Genomic DNA, 16605 nt, shown 5'->3' with positions numbered 1-16605 from the left:
AGTACAGGTGGTGGTGGATAAGGATTATATATGCTATGAATTCCCATAAAAACTGTAGTAACAAATAAAATATCATCATATCCTTAGGAATATTTCAGTACTTTGCCCGCCTTAACCTCAGCTTCAGTACTAACATAACTTAAAACTGGCACGTGGCACATTTCATGTCAATGAGTTCTTCAGTATGACCCACTCTACTAGCAATCTTTGTCTATGTAGATTATATGCACCTGTTTGCAATGGATGTGGCTTGAACACATGAACTCAATAATTAGGAGGGGTGCCCACAGAGGCGTAGCTAGGTTCTCCAGGACCCAAAGCAAAGATTCAGTTTGCCCTCCCCCCAACTTTTTACCCGACATCTCCTTCCCCCTCACCATGTTTGCTTTCTCTACCAATCAATCAATGAGATGGAATATTTTTTTCACCTTTTTTTATGTAACTCAAGCATAAAACCACTTATACATTTTACAAGCAATATAGTTATATAAACTAGTTAAAATAACAATAAATGAAAAGAAAATAAATTAAAGAGGTCAGTGCCTGACTAAAACAAATTGTATAACTGAGGCTAATGAGACTATATGGTGACATAATGAACAGCCTCCTTTTGTAGATAGCGCCACACAGCCTCCTGTAGATAGTGTCACGCCCCCCCCCCCCCCTTGTAGATCGTGCCACACACAGCCCCTTGTAGATAGTGCCACACACAGCCCCCTGTAGATAGTGCCACATACAGCCCCCTGTAGATAGTGCCACACACCTCCCCTTGTAGTGCCACACAGCCCCCTGTAGATATTGCCACACAGCCCCCCTAGTAGATATCGCCACACTCCCCCTTGTAGATAGTATGACCCCCCTGTAGAAAGTGCCACACTCCCCCTATAGAAAGTTCCACACCACCCTTGTAGATATTACCACACTCCCCCCAATAAGATAGTGCCACACACACACCCTCCTGTAGATAGTGCCACACACACCCTTCTGTAGATAGCACTACACCCCCCCTCCCTGTACATAGTGCTCTTGGGGCTCCCTAGGGCACCTGACCTCACTGTCCATATATGCAGAGAGACGTCAGGGGCTTCTCCAGGGGATTCCGCTCCAGGAGGAGTGTTCAATTGTATCTGTGCCCGGCCTGGTGCCCACCCTACCTTCTTTCCTAGTTGGGCCTGGGGAATGTGCCCCGCCTGTCACGCCTCCTAGCTACACCCCTAGGTGTCCACATACTTTTGGTAAAATACCATAGTCAAATTAAATGCAGCTGGAACTCAAGGCTTCCGTGACCTCTACATGAAGCTGTACGTATGGGTTTACATGTACATGGCAGTAAGGGCTTGTGCACACGTAACGGAATTGCTGTGTATTTTCCTTCCGGAATTGCGGACAGAAAATACGCAGCAGAATATAGTAGCAGCAAAGTGGGTGAGATTTAATGAATCTCATCCACACGCTGCATAAAAATTCATTGCAGAAATTCACCTGTAGCATGTTCATTCCTGCTGCGAAAAGTGGACTGAACTACTGCGTTTTTCAGATGTCACCATCTCCCAGCATTGAAAGGTGCTGTTTTTCTGCAGCGGAATTTCTGCTAGTTTCTGCGGAATTGCTGCAGAAATTTTCTGCAGCAATTATGTTACGTGTGAACAAGCCCTAATAAACCATGAAGCAGAATCTGATTAGAAAGGCAACACTGACCAGGACACCAACAACCCCCTACCTACTGGTCCATCTTCATGTCTACGCAAATGCTTCCATGCTTAGGGTATGTGCACACACAAAATCAAAAATGTCCTAAAATACGGAGCTGTTTTCAAGAGAAAACAGATCCTGATTTTCAGACGTTGTTTATTCAAAGTCGCATTTTTCACAGCGTTTTTTAAGGCCCGTTTTTGGAGCTGTTTTTCTATAGAGTCTGTGAAAAACGGCTCCAAAAATGGCTGAAGAAGTGACATGCACTTCTTTTTCGCTGCCGTTTTTTGTAAAAAACGCCCCGTCAGAGCAGAATGCCGTTTTTCCCATTGAAATCAATGGGCAGATGTTTGGAGGCGTTCTGTTTTCGATTTTTAAGCTGTAAATAGCCCTTGTGAACATACCCTTAGTGTAATAAATACCTAAAACTCCTGATTCTAACACTGGGGTCCTGAGGTGTTGGTTGCAATGTCAGATCAATACACAAACAGCCTCAGGGCTTATTCAGACGAATGGGATATACGTCCGTGCAACGCGAGTGATTTTCACACGCGTCGCACGGACCTATATTAGTCTATGGGGCCGTGCAGACATGTGCGTGATTTTTACGCAGCGTTGTTCCGCTGCGTAAAAGTCACGACATGTCCGTTCTTTGGCCGTTTTTCACGCATTACGCACCCATTGAAGTCAATGGGTGCGTGAAAACCACGCATGTCACACGGAAGCACTTCCGTGGGACAAGCGTGATTTGCGCAACAGCACTGAAAAGGATGAATGAAAACAGAAAAGCACCACATGCTTTTCTGTTTACAAACATCCAAACGGAGTGTCATAATGATGGCGGCTGTGCGTAAAGCACGCAGCCGCGCATCATACCGAGCTGTCACACGGAGCTGTTAAGTGCCTTTTTGCGCACGCAAAACGCCGCATTTTTTGCGTGCGCAAAATGCACACGCTCGTGTGAATCCGGCCTTAGAGTAATAAATACCTAAAACTCCTGATTCTAACACTGTGGTCTGGAGGTGTTGGTTGCAATGCCAGATCAGTACACAAACAGCCTTACTGCAATATACCAAGTGACATCACTGGCCTCTAGAGGAGCCTGGTAATCCAGCAGTCTTATTTTCTCTCCCGAGGCCTGCTGCTAAGCAATGATCATAACACAAAAAAGGACTCTGGGGGACATCCTAATGAACAGGTACAACAGAGTATCCCTTTTAGGGCTGGGTTCGCACTTATGCTTTAACAATCTGCTTTAAACCCTCTCTTTGGGATTTATTACCGGAAAGCATGATGTCAGAACCTGTCCTGTCTTATGAGCAAATTGCTTATACTACCTACAAAATAGAGACAAATAAATGAGAAATTCAATATGAGCGTATAATATATTGAGGTGATACTAGCCAAAATATTACTATGCATGTAAAGTTTGGTATTGTGTATGTGTATCCACTAAAATATCTGTTTTATCACTCTATTAATGTGTATTTGGCAGCCGATATCTCAACAGTAATATGCGACAAACCAGAAAAAGCCAAAATCCTCCTAGAGAATGTTGAAAAAGGAGAAACTCCTGGTCTTAAGTCTGTAGTTCTCATGGATGCGGTGGACCAGCAGCTGGTGGAAAGAGGAAAAAATTGCTCTGTGCGCATTCAGACTATGCAAGAACTGGAGGTAATACTTCACTAAAATCACCATCATTTAGTCACCTTCCATAAAGGATGCAGTTTTGCAATGTTCTATGCAGAATGGGACCATGACCATCGCACTGACTTCCATAAGAAGCCATAGATATAGGGCCCATTTATTATTCGTTCTACAGTAGAAAAGTAGGAAATGCCTCAAAAGTCTCAATCTGCTCAAATAGTTTTGACTTTTGAGGCATTTGCGCTGCTCACGGCATTATACTTAAAAGTGGATGGGGTTTAGAGGAAGGGGAGGAACTTCCACGACTTGATGAATTTACTATAATTTATGCCAGAAATTGGCATAAATTAAAGTACAAATATGTACTTTGCTGGAGTAAATTTGACTTTTTGGTGCAAGTACAGCCAGAGATGTGCCTAATTTATCAAGAGGTGTGCGACTGTTAAATTAGGCGAATCTCACTCCAGCGCTCTTTAGATTAACACTGCCCCTATAAAATCCAGATGTCATGGCCAGCTAAGTGCCTGTCTGCAGACTATAAGGCTATGTTCACATGGCATGTGTTCAGGCTGAAAAATTTCAATTTCAAGAGAAAACAGCTTCTGAAATCCAGAGCTGATTATGAAAGCGTTTTTGATATTTGCAAGCGTTCTTGAAGTGTATTTTAAAAGCATTTTTTGGGAAATCAGAAAGATCAGCTTGTAAAATGCTTCAAGAAGTGACATGTGCCAAAGATACTTGCAATGTCCACAGGTAATCTTATTACTGTACTGCCCTTTTCTTTTATCATTGTCCTCCAGCCAGATACTAGAGAACCAATTTCATTAACAAGCCGGCATCCCCTTTTAGAAAGATTATTCCCACATTATGTTTTTGTTGCAGATTTTTATGCAGATTTTTGAGCCAATGCCAGAAGTGGATCCAGGAGGAAGGAAAAGTATAAGTTCTTCCTTTATATTTTCCCATCCTTTTGAAACCACTTCTGACTTCTGTGTAGAAATCCTGCACCGTATAGGCCTGGTTCTCACAGTTCGGATATGATGCGTAAAACCTGCGTAGCGTTTCCGACCTGGAACCTGCAGCACTTTCTGTCCAATAAGGGGTTTCGAACGGAATTTCCACTGCAAAAAGCAGCGATGTGAAATTAAAAAAGGCTTCATTCTTACCCCCTCCCTATTCTCTGCGAATAGTCCGGCCTCCCTGAATGACGTTGCAGGCCATGTGACGCTGCAGCCTGTGATTGGCTGCAGGGGTCACATGGGATGCACCGTCTTGCCAGGAGGGCAGACTGCAGGAAGAAGGAGAGAGTTCTGGGTAAGTATGATTGTTTTTTTCTTTCCTGAGTTGCGATTTTTGCGGCGTAATTGCACGCTGCATGGACGTATATCACGTTCATCTAAATAAGCCCTTAAAGTAGCAGCAAAATGGATGAGATTTAGGCCGGACCCACATGGGCGTGTTCGGTCTGTGATATATACGGAGCGTATACCAGCAGTATTTCCAGGACCGAATACCCTGCAGGGAGCCGGGCTCTTATCATAATTATCTATGATGCTAGATGTCACTGCCTCGCTGCGGAAAGCTGTCCCGTACCGAAAACATGATTACAGTACGGGACAGTTTTCCCACAGCTAGGCAGGGACTCCTAGTGTCATAGATAAGAGCCCGGCTGTCTGCAGTGTGTTTGGTCTGGGAAATACTGCCGGCATACGGTCCGTTTATCACGGACCTAACACACACGTGTGAATCCGGCCTTAAACAAATCTCATCCACACGCTGCAGAAACAGTCTGCATCAAGGAAAAATTTACTTGCTGTATGGATTTTCAATATGCAGCATGTGAATTTATGTAGCGAAAACGCTGCAGAATTTCCGTGCAGAAAATCCGGATGGAAATTCCACAATGTTTACGCTACGTGTGAACATGGCCTTAGACTTCAGGGCTATGTACACCTTTGAAAGGCAACATTTTTTTTTGTAATAAAACGGTGCACCAATGTGTTTTGTGTAACTTAATAAGTACTTTTTATTCCAAATTATTGTGACTTTTTTTAGATATAGCTATTCTGTATTCTCTATACAGAGCAGCTGTATCTAGCGCTTTTCACTGAATCCGTCAGTCCCGCGGACCTGACCGCCTCAGCAACTATGGGTTCTGCGTGTCTATTACACGCAGGATCCATCTGTAAACTATCACATCTAAGTTATGAACATAGATGTAATAGATTTCAGGTGGATCCTGCGTGACCCGCTGTCACTGAAGCCATCAGGTCCGCGGGACTGACAGATTCAGTGAATAGCACTAGATACAGCTGCTCTGTTTGGAGAATACAGAGCAGCCATATCTAAAAAAGTAAAAAGAATTGTAATAAAAAGTATTTACAAAGTATTCTCAATTTATTAAAAAAATAAAGCCTTTCAAAGGGTTACATAGCCTTTCAGTCCTGCGACTTTCAAGTTCAAGTGCACACTTTGCGGAATTTTATGTGAAAAATCAAAACTGCAAATAAACGTAGGTAATTCCGCGAGGTAAAATCTGCACCTATTATTGCATTTTGTTATGCGTTTTTAGGTGCGGATTTTACATTTTGATGAGGAACATTTTGATGAGGAAACAGGTGCGGATTATCTGTTGCCGATTCTGGTGCTTTTTTTTAAAATAAACTTGTCAAATACAATTCTGAGACAGAAACGCAGGATAAATTGACATTCTTGACAGATTTCTTGGAATCTCTTTTACTTTACTGGTACTCTATTATTCTGCGGATTTGGCGCAGAAAAAAACTGTTCAGTAAATCTGCACGTAATAAGCATTGTGTGCATGTGGCCTAAGATATTAAACATAAATTACTTTAATTTTAGTTTTCTTCTGGTAGGTCTCCCTTAGGCCAGGATCACACACACACACACACACACACACACACACACATACACACACACACACACACACTTTTGATGCAGTTTTTGGGGCAAGTTTTGGCTCAGTTTTTTTGAGCCAAACACAGGAATGGACACAAAAAAAGGAGATGCATCAGCCTTTTCTTGTATTCTTTTCCTCCTTTTGATTGCACTTCTGGCTTTGATTTTTATTTAACTGATACAAAAACTGCACCAAAACTGTGTGTGTGATTTTGGCCTAATATTTTTTTGGGTGCATCACACATTGAAAATAAGGGTCTTGTCACACATCGCGCTCATTTTTGCACTTATTGCCACAATTTTTGCAATAGACCCCAAATGGAATAACGGTTTACCCAAAGAATTATTCAACAACTTTTCAGCCGTGTCCTGCAGCTACAGGACTGTGCACATGACAAAGAGTATGTTGTATAATATATAGCGACATTTAACATACGTAGTCTGCCATTGAAATGCATAAAATGACACGTACGTACTGATTAGATTAGATTCGATTAGATTAGACCCATTTCTATTTGTGATCTTGGAAAAACATGTAAAAAAAAAAAAGGGACACAAAAATACTGGAGCGAGAGAATGCTGAGAATAATAAATAACATAAAATGTTTTCTGCGTTTAAAAAATAATAATTAAAAAAAATGCCTGAAACTTCTTGTGTGACGTGCCAAAGTGTTACACAAGCAGAGGCCACATAGCGTAAACGCTTCGGAATTTCCGCAATACAATTTTGTTCGTAAATTCCATAGCATTTACAGTAGCAGCAAAGTGGATGAGATTTAGAAAATCCCACGCCCCCGCTGCGGAAAAAAATGCAGCGTAAATGTTAATAAATTGGCCTGCAGTGCGGAATTTAAATCCACAGTATGTAAATTTGTGCCGTGCTTTCGTTGATTTTTCTGTTGCGAGTTTTCCCCATTGAATTCAATGGGGATGCAAAACCCGCAATAGAAAGCCAAGTATTGCGACTCTTGCGGCGGAGTCTCAGCGAATCCGCCGCAAAAATCACAACTAAGGAAAAAAAAATACCATACTTACCCAAGAGTCTATCCTTCTTCCTGCAGTCTGGCCTCCTGGGATGTCGTTGCATCCCATGTGACCGCTGCAGCCAATCATAGGCTGCAGCATCACATGACCTGCAACGTCATCCCAGGAGGCTGGACTATGCAGAAGAGAAGAGGAAGGGGGTGAGTATAAGCATTTTTTTCCACAGCAGAAATTTTGTTCGATAAAACACACCACGATGTGGTGCGGTTTTTCAGACGGAATGTACTGCGGGTTCTATGTCTATTTTGATTTTGTTTACTACGCTTTTTAATATACCTGTATGCAAAAAAGATGTATACTGCTCAGTATACTTTTTTCAATGGGATTTAATGGAAGACACATGCAGGTGTATTGGCATTGAATGTAATCCTAAAAAAAAACTAATTAATTTATAGATATTCATATACTTTGCAAAGTGTATGTAGATATTCCCACTTTGGACATTCATGGTATAGCTACATGACTTTATACATATATAGGATCACTGTTTACAGGGGTCGACAGGCTCAAGACAGTGTCAGACTTTTATTTTTATTTTAAACTTACCTCAGCCAGCTTTATTTAACATGTGCTTCACATAAATAATAGTAAAAAAAAAGTCCTTGGCCATGAACCAGACAACAGCGATTACAGTGAAGACCTTGTGCCTAGCACCACGCAAAACTACAGTATATCCATACTTGTGTACACACTGTCAGCACAGCTTCCACAGGCTGATATCAACCATACGTTCCCCAGGTGAAGGGCCCAGTGTGAGTAGATGAGCCATCACAACTGGCACCTAATGAGGCTCCTTAGACAGCCCAAACCCTGTCCTAAGGTATACTCACACAGTGCTGTGAAACCATGATTTATTACCGTGATTAGACAGTGCGTTTTTAACCTCTTGTCGGAGGTATACGTCTCGAGGACTCTGACATATACCTCCGATGGAAGGTTGCAACATACCCTACTATATACATTGGGATACGTCGCTGGAACTCCACGGGCAGAGCACTACCTAGTGAAACCCCTGATGTCACTGTCCATATATGGCCATGATGTCAGGGGCTTTCAACACTGGTGTACCAGGCCAGAGCGTCGGAAGCGCCCTGGCAGGGGATTCCTGCATTGGGGAAACTCCTGACATCACTGTCCATATATGGGCAGTGATGTCAGGAGCTTTTAACATCTGAGTACCCAGCCAGAGTGTCAGAAGCTCTCAGTGTGGGGATTCTGGCCCTGGGGTACCCCCTGACATCACTGTCCATATATGGAGCTTTCAACTCTGTAGTCCTGCGCCAGAGCATCAAAAGCGCTCTTGCAGGGGACTCCAGCCATGGAGTAGCCCCTGACGTCACTTTCCATATATGGACAGAGTTGTCAGTAGCTTTGCGATGTTTAAATCCCTGGCCAGAGTGTTCAGCGCATTCCAGACACCACCCCTATGGCGGACCAAAATCCCCTGCAAAGCAGCCGGGATCTCTGCCCAGAAAGCTATGTCACTGGAGCTTCCCATGGGTAGCTGTAAGGGTTTTGCACTCAATGTGTTAGGGCTGCTACATCAGAACACTCCAGTGATAACTGTCCATACATATTACATCACAGAGAGTCCTGACGTATATGTTTAACGGAGGCATGTGACTGTAGCATCCACCACCCACAGGCTCGAATGTTATGAATACATTTTTTGTGCGGGATCTGGCGGGATGGAAAACTGTAGTCTACTACGCTATTCCATCTTTAAATAAAAAGGTATATTAATGTATACAAGCACGACTGATGCCAAAAGGACACTAAGGGCGCCAGGCTATTGAAGACATGTGGAGCTTTCTTGATGTATACATTAAACGTAGGGCTAAAATGCAGTGTGCTTTACTGTAAAATCGAAGTTTTCGTGAAATCGAGGCAAAACCGCTGCAATGAACCGCGATTTGAACTCCCTGTGTGAATACCCTTAGTAGATTAGTATCTTTACTCCAGCAAGCAGTTTCTTAAACCAGGCTTTCTATATTTTAAAGAAAGATATAAAGAATATAGTAGAGTTGGAGAGGGTTGGTCGACTAGAATATTATATGAGATGGGAGGTCTCTTACAATAAAAGACTACAAATTTTGGGCTTGTTCAGCTTGGAAAAATGATTCCTTAGGGGGTGATCTTATTAATACAGTATACATTAGTATATGTGTGGTCAATACAAAGGACTGGCACATGATTAATTATTTTCAGGGACTTTACAAAGGATGTGTGGAAAAATGGCGTTTTAGACATTAACATATATTAAAGGTTTCTTAACAGAGGACCGAGACATATTTCTTTTTTTTTCGTTTTCGTTTTTCACTCCCCAAGACGCATAACTTTTTTATTTTTCCATCAATAGAGTGATGTGCCAGCTTATTATTTGCGGGAGGAGTTGTAGTTTGTAATGGCACCATTTAAAGTACCATATAATGTACTGGGAAAATGAAAAAAAAATTCTTTGTGGGCTGAAATTGGAAAAAACTGCGATTCCTACATTAATTTTTGGGTTTTCGTTTTTGCGGCAACTGATCTTTATTCTGTGGGGCAATACGATTACGGCAATACCAAATTTATATCGTTTTTTTTATATAGTACTACTTTTAAAAAGAAAAAACCTTTTTGTTAAAAAAAAAATATTGTTGTTTCACCACATTCGGAGAGCCAAAACTTTTAGATTTTTCCATGGATTGACCGGTGTGAGGGCTTATTTTTTGCGGAACGAGCTGTAGTTTTTATTGGTACCAATTTTTGGTACGTACAACTTTTTAATCACTTTTTATTATATCTTTTTTGCGAGCTAAAGTGACCAAAAAAAGCGATTTTGGCGGTTTACATTTTTTGGTTTTTACTGCGTTGACCGTGCGTGTTAAATAATGGTATGTTGTAATAGTTCAGACTTTTACGAACGCAGCAATACCAATTTTGTTTAATTTTTACATCCCTTTAGAGGAAAAATGAGAAAAGGTTTTTTTTTTAAACTTTTAATATTTTTTTTTTCACTACTAATAACTTTGCCCTAGGTACAATATATTGCAATACTAATGTATTGCAGTATATCTTTATTTTCACAGGCTTCTGTTGAGCCGTGCCAATGACACGGCTTAACAGAGGCAGACAAAAGGCAGCCCTGGGGGCCTTCATTAGTCCCCGAGCTGCCATGACAACCACCGGCACCCCCTGATCGCAGTGTGGGGGCGCCAATGAACTTTTCAAGGGGGCGCCCCGGTCTCTATAATTCCTCAGATGCTGCGGTCATGATTGACCGCAGCATTTGAATGGTTAAACGGTCAGGAACAGCGCCATCACTGTTCCCGGCTGTTAGTCTGGGCTGTCAGCTGTAAAGCACAGCTGACACCCGCAGGGTATGGAGGGCGCTCAGCCCGTGAGAGCCCTCCATACTTCCCTATGACACTTATCACGTGCATGTACATGATAATGCGTCAAGGGGTTAAACTATGGAATACCCTACCCCAAGAGGTAGTGATGGCAGACACTATGCCGGCATTCAAAAAAAGGCTACATATTTATTTACTGACAAATGCCATTGAGGGTCATAACTAATACAGCAATGAATGACGGGTAATTGATTGAGAAAGGTTAAACTTGAGGGACCTGTGTCTTTTTTCAACCTATGTAACTGCTGTATGTAACTATGTAACCCTTTCTCTGCAGTTGCGTTACATGCAAATTTGCATACATTGGGGAGATAAAATCTAATCTTCTCACGTTAGTAAATAATATTTGTAGGAACATCTCATTCTGATATTAGAACCTGACAATTATAAAGAGATACAGAGTTGAGAGTTGTTTCATGAGCACTACTTATCTTTTCTAGCAGAAGCAGTCTGTCGCAGATGGCTTTTATAGAAAGTTCCCACTGCTGGACTGATATCTTTTTTAATTTTTTTTTTAAAAAGGTTCTTTAGCAGCCACAATGTGTATCCTAGAGTAAGGCCCTGTTCACACAGTGTTTTTTTACACGATTTTTGAGGTGGAAACCACGTCAGAAAATGTGCTAAAAACCATCCGAAAACGCCTTCCATTGATTAAAAAAAAAAAATCGACATGCCCTATGAGTTAGAGAAAGCGTTTCCCGAAAAACACAGCAAACGGCATGCAGGCAGATCAAAATCTGCCTCAAAATTCCAGAAAGAATTTTGAGGCAGAATTTTCAGCCTGAAAAAAAGCTCTGTGTGAACATACCCTATATGTCCCTGCTTCTGCAACCTTAGCTGTAGCAACCTTTTTAGAAATTATGAAGGCATTTTAAATCAATCAATCATGGACAATGTGATTTTCTGTTTTTTTTTTTTATATAATCTATCTCTCACTGGTAAAATTAACCTAGCCTAAAAATTCTAGACTGTTCATGTCTTTGACAGTGGGCAAAATTACAAAATCAGCAAGGGATCAAATACTTATTTCCTTCACTATATATATATATACATATATATATATATATATATATATATATATAACGTTCAGCTATAACATTAAAATTGCTTATCTTGTTGCAATGGCGTCTGTCAAGGGGTGGCATATATCAGGCAGCAAGTGAACAGCTAGTACTTGAAGTTGATGTTTTGGAAGAATTAAAAGTTGGCAAGCGTAAGGATCTGTGTGACTTTGACAAGGACCAAATTGTGATGGCTAGACGACTGGGTCAGAGATCTCCGAAACAGCAGGTCATGTTGGCGTATTCCCGGTATGTAGTAGTTAGTACCTACCAAAAGTGGTCCAAGTGACATACAGTGAACCAGCGACAGGGTCATGGCAGCCGAAGGCTCATTGATCTGTGTGGGGAGTGAAGGCTAGCCCATCAGCTCCGATCCCACAGAAGAGCTACTGTAGCACAAACTGCCGTAAAAGTTAATGTTGGCTATGATAGAAAGGTGTCATAGCACACAGTTCATCACAGCTTGCTGCTTAGCAGCAGACCGGTCAGAGTGCCCATGCTGAACCCAGTCCACTGCTAAAGCACCTACAATTGGCATAAAAACTAGACAATGGAAAAAAGTGGCCTGGTCTGACTACTTTTCTTTTACATCATGTGGATGGCCAGGTGTGTGTGTGTCACTTACCTGGGGAAGAGATCATAAAGGGGCAAGCCGCCAGATGCAGTGTGTTGCTCCAGGCAATGTTCTGCTGGGAAACCTTGGGTCCTGGCATTCTCGTGGATGTTAAATTGACACGTATAACCTACCTAAACATTGTTTCAGACCAAGTAGACCGTTTCATAGCAATGGTATTCCCTAATGGCAGTGGCCTCTTTCAGCTGAATAATACGCCCTGCCCCACTGAAAAAATTGTTCACAAATCGTTTGAGTAACATGACATAAAGGGTAATGAGTGTTGACTTGACCTCCAAATTCCAAAGATCTCAATCCAGTCGAGCATCTGTAGGATGTGTTGGGAAAACAACTTTGATCCGTTGAGGCCCCACATCGCAAGTTACAGGACTCAAAGGATCTGTTGCTAACATCTTGGTGCCAGATACCACAGGACACCTTCAGAGGTCTTGTGGAGTCCATGCCTTGACAGGTCAGAGCTGTTTTGGCAACAGGAGTGGGACCTACACAATATTAGACAGATGGTTTCACTGTTATGGCTGAATGGTGTGCAGAGAAGACCCCCCACACACACACCATCCAGACTACATTTTTCTGTGACCAATTTTCTCCACCATTATAGTCTATGGAAGCCCCTCTATAAGCAGAACCATCCCCTATCTGATCATAGACCACTTTTTTAATCAAAATTTTCTGTGGGAACCCTTTTGATTAGTCCACAAATTAGACATGCTATAAATCATCTGGACGCGGGTCCGCGCCACGGCGCTTTACCGTACCAGAGGGTGCAGGAGGAGGAGACTTGCTTGTCACATCAGGGAGAGAGAAGCAGCCAGTATCGTGCAACATCATGCCATTAGGAGAGAGAAGCTACCAGCATCGTGTTACAGGAGGAGCATTTCCAGCACCACGGAGCATTAAAGTGAAGGATGGAGGAGGTGGGAGGCTTTTAGAGAAGGGGAGGGTGCCGCATCATGCTGCGCTGAACAGCCCACTCGATCGCTGAGCAAGGGAGCCTGCATACTTCCACTGAAGTGCTAGCAGTGAGGGGAATAAGGAGAGTGCATCCTGACTGGGGTCTAAGAATGAGGGGGGCCATGGTGAAATGAAAGGGCAGCTATGCTGGTGTACTGTACAAAAATGAAAGGGGGAGCCATGCTGGGGATTAAGAATGAGAATGGAGCCCTAATGAGGATAAGAAATGAGAGTGGGACCATGCTGAGGACTAGGAATGAGAAGCGGCCATGCAAAGGACCAGGAATGAGAGCAGAAACAGGCTGGGGATCAGGAATGAGAGCAGAACTGTGCTGGGGAATAGGAATGAGAGGGTAGCCATGCTGGGGACATGGGATGAGAAGGGAGACATGCTTGGGAACAGAATTGAGAGGGGAGTCTGCTGGGGACTGGGAATGAGATTGGAGCCATGCTGGAGACTTAGAATGAGAGGGAGTGCCATGCTGGGGACTAGGAATGAGATGTGGAACCATTCTGTGACCTAAAAATGAGACGGGGAACAATGCTGGGGACCAAGAGAGCGCTGTTTATTTGTGTGCCATACATGTGTGCTGACTGTATTACACATTTTAACCTGCATCCTGTTTTCTTTTCTCTTTGATTGGACCACCTCCATAAAAGACCATCTTTCAGTGCAATTTTGGGTGGTCGGCTCAAAGAGGTTTCACTATGTACACTCCTCAACATTGAAATTGCAACACCAGGAAGGAAGAGTATTGGAATCATGGAAGTATTATGCGAGTATGAGCGCCATGCGCACAAATACACGTACTTTGCACGCCTTGGCATGCTATCAATGAGGTTATCAATGGTTGCCTGAGGAATGTTATGCCACGCTGAATGCACTTGGGAACGCAAATCATCAAGATTGGCTGCTGGCAGTTCCCTTTGAAATTGCCGAACAAATGTGTTCGGTGCGATACAAGTGCAGAGACATTGCAGGCCATGGTAGCACGGCCACACAGGCTGCCCACAGTAGCATGAGCAACATGCGGCCTGGCGTTGTCCTGTTGAAAAACGGCTTCAGGGAAACATTGGAGAAATGGCCGTACCACTAGTTACACGACCAAATCAATGTAACACCGAACTGTTAGTGTACCTGAAATGAAGACTAAAGTGGTCTGGCTACCGTACATTATGCCACCCCACACCTGACCCCGGGAGTAGGAGCAGTGTGACGTTCCCTTGTGAAGGCCTCTTCATAGCATTACCAACGTGGTCTCCAGACGAGACAAAAGTGTGACTCATCGCTGAAGAGGATAGATCTCCATTCCAGCCTCCATTGCCATCTTGCTGTACACAATGATAGCCTTTGAGAGTGGTGGTATGTGGTCAATAGAACACCTGTAGCTGGACCTCTGGCTCGTAGCCCAATGTTGTGCAAACGCCTACTGATGGTTTGTGTCGACAATGGTTGCTGCCCTAGGCTTGGGATGTAACATCCAATTTCACTTGCAGTACAGAATGGATCACTGCACGCCAGACGATCAGACAATCTGTCCGTGCAGAGGTTCGCCTCTGCGCTCCTCATGCTGTAATTCCCGTTCGTTGTTGTTCTCCCAACCTCCAGGACGCGCAACATTGAACAGTGCTGACATCTCGGTCTAGGCGCGTGGTGATCTGCCAGAGTGATAAACCAAGGTCTCTCAGTTTAAGTATTCTGCTCCTCTTAGTTTGCGACAAGTGGCGATAACTGAATCTGAATATCTGAAACTCTGAACTGTCTTCTGGTACCTGCAGGATAATTCTCTTTATATAATGGATATGTTTCCAGTGATAGCGAGATTATATATTGGTGATACCCGAATAGTAATATAATACTTAAAATTTAACATTATATTTTCTATCTATAGGAATGTGGGCAGAAGAACAGAAGATCACCAGTTGTAAGTGTGCTGAAGATAGCTCTACTTAAAACTAACACAGTTGGTAAATTGCATGTTATTATTAGAATTTGCTCACAACTAAATTGGGCATTTTGAATAAATGATATCTCAGAATTGTTATTAATGCCTCTTTAAAGGTGAAATTTTACTTTATAAACCTAAATATACCTTATGCACTGCAGCTTGCACGGTAGGATCTTAGACTCTGCTAACACATTTGTTTGTAGCTGTGAAAATATGATATTGCAGAGATGCATAGGCATTTCTATCTTTTGTATTGGCCCATTTCTGCAATAAGTATTTTAGTTTGTACTAGCTGTTCCACATGTCATTAAAGGGGTATTCCCATTACAAACATTTATGGTATATGTAAAGGATATGCCATAAATCTCTGATAGATATGAGTCCCACCTCAGGACCTAGGTGAGAACAGGGCTCACACAGACCGCCACATCTGGGCAGAAAAAGAAAGAGAGGGACACCCATGTGCGTGGCTCTCTCCTTTCCCTTCTATGGAAGTTATAGCAACAGCTCCTATTTTCAACATAGGCGTGGGTCCAAGAGGTGGGACCCACAAATGTACAGCCAGTCACACCTTTCACCAGCAATACCAGCTGAAGTTGGACCTGTGGCAATCAGCTTATTGTGGGGTCGGCTTCAATTTGAAAAGAGGTTGTCTTGAAGAGGCAAACTCCGTGATGAGCGACTATCCTCAAAATAAAAAAACTGTTGGGCTAGGGCCACAAATCACTTCAATTATTCCCTATGGTGGAAATAATTAAATATCAGAACTTTTGCGATAGTGGTAAGATTGCATGCATCTTTGTTCCCCATAGGGAATAACATTGTGTATTGTATATACAGACACATTGGGACAAGACACAGAGACTCATATCTATATAATTACAGTATTTATTTATCTATAATATCTATCTATCTATCTATCTATCTATCTATCTATCTATCTATCTATCTATCTATCTATCTATCTATCTATCTATCATCTTTCTATCCTACTGTATATGGCAAAAGTATGTGGATACCTGACCATCACCCCTATATGAGCTTGTTGGAGATCCCATTCCAAAATCATGGGTGTTAGGCCCCCTTCTGCAGCTGTAACAGGCTCCACTCTGCTGGGAAGACTTTCCACATAATTTTGGAGTGCCTATGGGAATTTGTGCCTATTCACTCAAAAAAAGAGCATTTGTGAGATCAGACACTAATGTTGAATGAGAAGATCTGACTTGCAATTTTAGTTTCAATTCATCCCAAAGGTGTTCAATGGGGTTGAGCTCATGTCTCTGTGCAGACAATTTAAGTTCCTCCACACC

The 16605-nt window shown here is 42.5% G+C and overlaps 1 protein-coding gene across 5 annotated transcripts in view; it reads left to right on the top strand.

Moving 5' to 3' along the window:
* The window catches only part of ACSL6 (acyl-CoA synthetase long chain family member 6), a 231806-nt gene that overhangs the window by 159301 nt on the left and 55900 nt on the right, over nt 1–16605 (top strand). For all 5 annotated transcript variants that reach the window (XM_075856443.1, XM_075856442.1, XM_075856444.1 and 2 more), the window contains exons 7-8: nt 3188–3366; nt 15239–15271. In XM_075856443.1, coding sequence (XP_075712558.1) covers nt 3188–3366; nt 15239–15271 — 212 coding nt within the window. The remainder of the gene's footprint in view (nt 1–3187; nt 3367–15238; nt 15272–16605) is intronic.

The sequence above is a fragment of the Rhinoderma darwinii genome, chromosome 3 (genome assembly GCF_050947455.1).
Source record: "Rhinoderma darwinii isolate aRhiDar2 chromosome 3, aRhiDar2.hap1, whole genome shotgun sequence".
In the NCBI taxonomy this organism is placed as follows: Eukaryota; Metazoa; Chordata; class Amphibia; order Anura; family Rhinodermatidae; genus Rhinoderma; species Rhinoderma darwinii.
This window is presented reverse-complemented; position numbering and strand designations above follow the sequence as displayed.